This window comes from Hippoglossus stenolepis, chromosome 12 (assembly GCF_022539355.2).
Source record: "Hippoglossus stenolepis isolate QCI-W04-F060 chromosome 12, HSTE1.2, whole genome shotgun sequence".
In the NCBI taxonomy this organism is placed as follows: Eukaryota; Metazoa; Chordata; class Actinopteri; order Pleuronectiformes; family Pleuronectidae; genus Hippoglossus; species Hippoglossus stenolepis.
Window position 1 is genome coordinate 7,328,144 of NC_061494.1, and position 6,000 is coordinate 7,334,143.

At 43.9% G+C, this 6,000-nt stretch overlaps 1 protein-coding gene across 1 annotated transcript in view; it reads left to right on the forward strand.

Moving 5' to 3' along the window:
- wdr11 (WD repeat domain 11) overlaps positions 1-5,648 on the forward strand; it is a 55,442-nt gene extending 49,794 nt beyond the window's left edge. Inside the window, exons 25-29 of the mRNA XM_035172712.2 lie at positions 822-987; positions 1,274-1,371; positions 2,117-2,262; positions 2,817-2,896; positions 3,696-5,648. Coding sequence (XP_035028603.1) covers positions 822-987; positions 1,274-1,371; positions 2,117-2,262; positions 2,817-2,896; positions 3,696-3,898 — 693 coding nt within the window. The 3' untranslated portion in view covers positions 3,899-5,648. The remainder of the gene's footprint in view (positions 1-821; positions 988-1,273; positions 1,372-2,116; positions 2,263-2,816; positions 2,897-3,695) is intronic.
- Positions 5,649-6,000: the final 352 nt, after the last annotated feature.

Here is a 6,000-nt window from a genome sequence, read left to right on the forward strand (position 1 = left end):
AATCATTCCTGATGGTGTGACCCAAATATCTTCCCTTGTTCACTACATTTAGTACCTGGTCTTCCATAAAGAATAAAGGAAAATGTTGCTTCTGATCCACCTTGGTTTTACTAGTCATGAGAACACTCTCTTTAAGGGTTGAATTTAGTATTGTGCTGGACACCATAACTTGAACATACTCTGAGAAGTTGCTGTAAGCCAGCAGTGCCCACACACGCCTGTAAGGATTCTACACATATTGTAATGTATCCTCACACATAAATGCATACATTCTTAGTTTCTGTTTTCAGCTGTCACATCTTCAAAAACATAATGTAACACAAATTGCACGTTCTCTCTCCAGCTTCCTTTTTTGCAGCGTTCACACTATGTACTTCCCCTTTTTCCTCACACATACACTTCACACTCCTCAGCTGTGCGTATTGGCATACTTGTAAATAGGTCATACCAATGCTGTGCAGACTAATGAAGCAGGATGGACAGTAAGTGCTGCCTCTGTCCTCGCCGGCATCTCAGCCTGTCTGGACTGGATTCACTTCTCTCCACTCTCTATGTCGCTGCTCTCCCTGTAATCACAGGCTGCAATCAGGAGGCTGTTTGTTGGAGGCGCAGTCCTCCATTAGGGAGACGGGCAGAGGCCAGGCCGTGCTGACCCCAGCGTGAGCTTAAGCCTTCATCTACCCCAGATGAAAAGACGGATAATAAACAATAATTCCTCCCTGCAATCCTGTCCTGCTTAGCTCACACAGTGATTACCTGGCCGAGCCACTAATGCCTTGTTTCTCTTTGTTACCTCAGTGATCTCTTTGTTTTGCTCTCAGACGGACAGGGCGGTGCAGTTACTACTGGAGACGAGCGCCGACAACACCAGCTACTACTGTGATTCGCTCAAGGCCTGTCTGGTGACCACCATTACCTCCTCAGGCCCCTCACAGTCCACTATCAAACTAGTGGCCACCAACATGATCGCTAATGGCAAGCTAGCAGGTAGTTTTACGGTATATCTGATACTGGTTCACTCTCTCTGCTCCACCATTATAATGAATGTTGCTTAGGCTCTTGCAGCTTCTAAATATGTTTAAATAATGAATCTACCTTTTAGGCCTTTGCAGCAATTTTGAACCTGAAGCAAATGACAGTCTCACCAAGGTGTAACTTTCAGTGTATCGAGAACCAACTCGACTTGGGAAGACCTGCCACCGCAGGTAGTGATAGGCCATCACTCCTCCGTGTCTCATCTTTGCACATCTTCTCCCCTTTTACTGTTTGTCAGAGGGAGTACAGCTGCTGTGTTTGATTGACAAGGCAGCCGACGCCTGCCGCTACTTGCAGACCTACGGGGAGTGGAACCGAGCCGCCTGGCTGGCTAAGGTAACTCAGCACGACGGCTTCCATCAGAGGGAAACATCAGATACTGTGTAATGTTTGGACAGTTACTGAGTGTGTGGGTATGTGAGGGGTGGGGCGGTGGGTGCAGATGGTGTCGTGCTGCATATGTGTGTGTTTCAGTTTTTATATTTTCTGCTGTTACTTGAAGAAGATTTTAAATAATCTAAATATAGAGGTTAATTACACATAGCAACGCAAATGGCACTCAATAGAGCGCATAACTCCGCCAAGGCCCAACAGCCCCATTAAATTCAATCAAGCTGCACACACCTCAAGATATTAGTTCCTTAAATATGGCTGTCTTTTCCATGAATTTAAGAATTATTTGTAAATCATTCCCTGGAAAGTCAGTAAAAATAACAATAAAAAATCTTATCTCGCAATATTAAAAAAAGTGATAAAGAAAGACAAATTCCTGGCTCTGCCCCATGATCAAGATCCTTACCAGTATTTACTGGGTGCTTCTCTGACCCATACCACATCCTTCCACCAACTTTCCTGCTAATCCGTCCTGTAGTTTTTGTGTAATCTTGCTTAAAATCGTTCAAACATGCAAACCAACCAACAAACAGACGGTAAGTACAAATAGATCTCGGAGTCACAGCCAAGTTATGGACATTCAAAGCTGCCCAACATTCCAACGCTCTGTACATATGAGTTGGTTTGAAAGTGTATGTGTAAAGCAGCTGGAGTTTGAGTTCCTTGCCTGTTGTGTGTGTGATTCCAGGTGCGTCTCAGTCCAGCAGAGGGCTCAGACGTACTGAAGCGCTGGGCCGAGCACCTGATCTCCCCGCAGGTCAACCACAAGTCCAAAGCCATCCTGGTGCTGCTGTCACTGGGCTGCTTTTACAAAGTGGGAGAGATGCTCCACAGGTAAGAACCAGGACCGATGATGTCATGAGCCTACTGCATATATTTATATATATATTTAAAAGTTGTGCATCGTCTATGACTAATGTTTCGAAAATGAGAAATACGAACCCGAAAGATTCTCTTTCTTTTTAAAACTTTCATCTTTTTCTGAAATGTGTTTAGCCTGTGATTTTTCTGCCTGACCTTCCTCTTCGCTTGCGTCCCTCTTCTTTCATCCACAGTCATGAGCACTTCATTTTGTTCCTCTTCTTCTCTTCCTGAGTACAGTGAAGGACACTCCGCTGTAAATTAAATAGTGTGACCTTATATCTTTTACCTCAGCATGGCTCTGCTGTTGGTCGGCCCATTCTCCTTGACAGCTTGTGTTCTGAGTTTCCTCCAGCAGCACAAAAGCTCTCACAGAGAATTGAAGAGGCCTCATGATAACCGGCTTGATGGGTGCTTCAGGATCACAGACATCATTGCAGAGATGATGCTGGTTTCTGACAATAGTTCTCACATCCTCACCTACCTGCCTGTCTTTCTCTTTCTTTCTCCTTCCATGTCCCGGGCAGCATGAGGCACTTTGACCGCGCCGCCCTCTTTATCGAAGCCTGTCTGAAGTCCGGGGTGATGGAGGCCAATGACTCTTCCAATATCCTTTTTGAAAACCCCTGACTGTACTTCTGAGCAACCTCTGACCAGCGTTAGCTCGGCTGCTAACTCTCTGCTACAGACGTGCATTGGATAGCAGAGAGCTTTTATCACAATGAAGGTCAACTTAGATGCTCCATGGAGCACATGGAGCTAAGTTTCCCTTCTTTCCAATAGCTCATATCCCTTTATTGTCACAGAGTGAGAGAGAACATTTACATCCTGCACTTTGAAGACGTATCACACCTGACATAATATATATGATATAAGGTTATAAGAAAACCAGCCGGCACAGTACCTGCTGGTCAGTCTGTGCTGTTTCTGGTTATAGTCTGACTTGTGAATATGTTTATATTTACACCTAAAAGAAAATGACACGGTCTCACACTGTGATATAATGGTGATTATCTTCTCAACAAAGAAATGATCTTTACGGTCATATAGTTACTATAGCTACTGTATGTACACTGAAGACCCCTTAAGGCTTGTTCACTGGTCAGAACTGGCTTGTGGCCTCTTAATAACATCTGATTTATAAAGACCAGACCAGAACAGAAGTGTGTTAAAGGCCAGCCTCCCCTGCAGGAGCAGACCTTTCCAAGAGTGATTTATCAATTCATTTTCTTTACCATTGTAATTAGCACAAACACAGTGAGCACAGGCTGAATACACTGTTCGTATATTATGCATAATATTGAGAAGTGTCTCTAGTGTTTAGCGAACCCTCACTGCTTTAACTTCTGATCTCAGAGAGGTCTGCTTGACAACAGTAGCAAGTTCTCCTTAACCACCATTTGCACATAAACTCATCGAGGCTGCGTTTTTGGACTATGCCCGGCTGCTCCGCTCGCTGGGCCTGCGGGAGGGTGCTGCCCTGTGGGCGTCACGGGCCGGCAGTGCAGGGGAGCAGCTGATGGAGGAGCTGTTCCAGGGAGAGGGAGGTGTTCCAGAAACCATTCTTGGCGGAGAAGAAGTCAAGCTGGGCCAGGAGAGCGCTGAGTGACCTCAAGGACGGGCGGTTTGGGAGATCACGGATGGCGTGCACATTATCGCAGACCAAGTGTCCGCCATTCATTCTAACTTCAGCAACTTAACATTTGTGAATGAACTTTGTGTCAGCATCCAAGGGAATCATGATCATCATCTCCTCACCAGGAGAAGGAAGAGCTGTGCAGAGTTTCCTCCATGTGAAGTTGTCAGTTGTCTGTGACTTTTCTGAGTTTCTTAACGTTTGGTATGAACAGTGTGAGTTTGTGTGCATATATGTGATGCATGTAACAGCCCCAAAGGAAACACCCTTCTTTCCTGATTCCCCCCAACAAGTGGAGTTATACACATTGTTGTTATTCACCTTGATATCGGTGTGTGATTTCGTTGGTTAATTAATTGAACTAGATTCATTTTTAAATGGTTAAACTTTCTTTTTTGTGCCCGTATTGATCATTTCAAAGTACTGTTGCAGCTCTGCAGGTTCAATTAGCCTTTTTGCTGCTGAAATTAAATCTGGTAAATTTATCCCAAATTAATAAATTAACTATTTCATTTTGAAAATGCACTCCCCCAAAGCTACTGTGACTGAATTCCAAAATTCACTCTTTGCTTTTTCATTTAGCGAAAACCAATTGAATCTTTATAAGAGGCATCTAAACAGACACATAACAGAGTGGATGTTTTCTCTCCAGCAGGTGGTGACTGACCAAAGCCCCTGCAGATGGGAAGATAGTGAAATTACTGAGCCAGGCTGCCCTGCGCTCATTACACATTTATTAAAATATTATCTCCCGGCACACCGAGGAGAGAAGAATCTGACCGCTGCCACCTAAGAGATACCATTTAATTAGCTTGTGTAGAGTTCAGCTCAGTTAAATAGATGCTGATTGTTCATTAATCCAAATTGAGGTTTTCTGTGCGTTACAAGACGAGCGGGCATAACGCGTTGTAACTCATTTGACCTCTGACGGATCGTTTATACACAAGCAATACAAAGTGCTGCTCCCACTGTCGCTCGTCACAATCACAACACCTGACGCACAACAGCAGTAGTTTAGACTCGTGACTCCTGCTCTGCTTTTAATCAACACTGTACATTCTACATCCAGTGATCTTTAAAATCATCTGTATGACAATGCAACGACTTTAGTGATTGTGTGTTTTTTTTGTTTTTTTTAAATTGCCTTGTAACATGTTAAGTTGTCCTGAAGTGAGACACTAACTCCATCCACAGGACTTTTCGTGCGTTATTGTGTTTCATAAACACGTGCTGTTTCTCTTCTGTGTTGCGTTTTTACCCCAGGCACTGTCACTATGGCAACCCAGGCTTATTTTCATGGTGGGGGGGGATATATATGCTGTTCCTGTAGATCCATTTCACACAGCCCCACTAACGCACTATAGGATCACATCGAGTCAGCCTCGGGTCACCTGGAGTTTAGCTGGTGCTGTGTCTCTTTTCCCAGTAATGCAGTATTGTGGAAGCAGCGTGTACTTTACGTTAGGATTAACACGTGCTGCTTGTCTTTGTACTAAAAACGAACTTGACAAAATGATGCTGTTCAGCGTGTAGACGGGTGAGAAGACATTCCTCAAACAGTATGTTTTGTAAGAACAAGTCATTGTAACGTTAAAGCCTGTTTTCATTGTTCTCTGTTCATTGTTTACACAGTGATCCTGATGCTTTAAGCTATATAAATATTACAAGAGAAGAAAAGATATATGTATATATATATGGATGGCAATAAAATCAATATAATTAACCTGAAGTTTTCAGTGCGTTTGCTGTCTGAGGATGTGGACACACGGGGGCGCTGTTCGCCCTCGGTAGCAGGCAAATTGGCTGCCGCTCTTTGCTGTTTAATGGCTGTCACGAAGAAAAGACATGTTTCATCAAGTGTTCTATGCAATTATCGTCTTTTAATTTCAATGCAGGTAGATTGAATTTGAATGTGCATTCATTCATCAAAGTGTCCTGAAAGTGAATTAGCTCCTGCATGAGCTGCTTCCGCAATTAATTACTTCTTTTCTGGCTCCGGAGGAGGGCCAACAGCTGGCTTCAGCCCGCTGCCCAGGTCCAACCGTTTTCACCCTTTTCTTTGCCTCAGATTTATT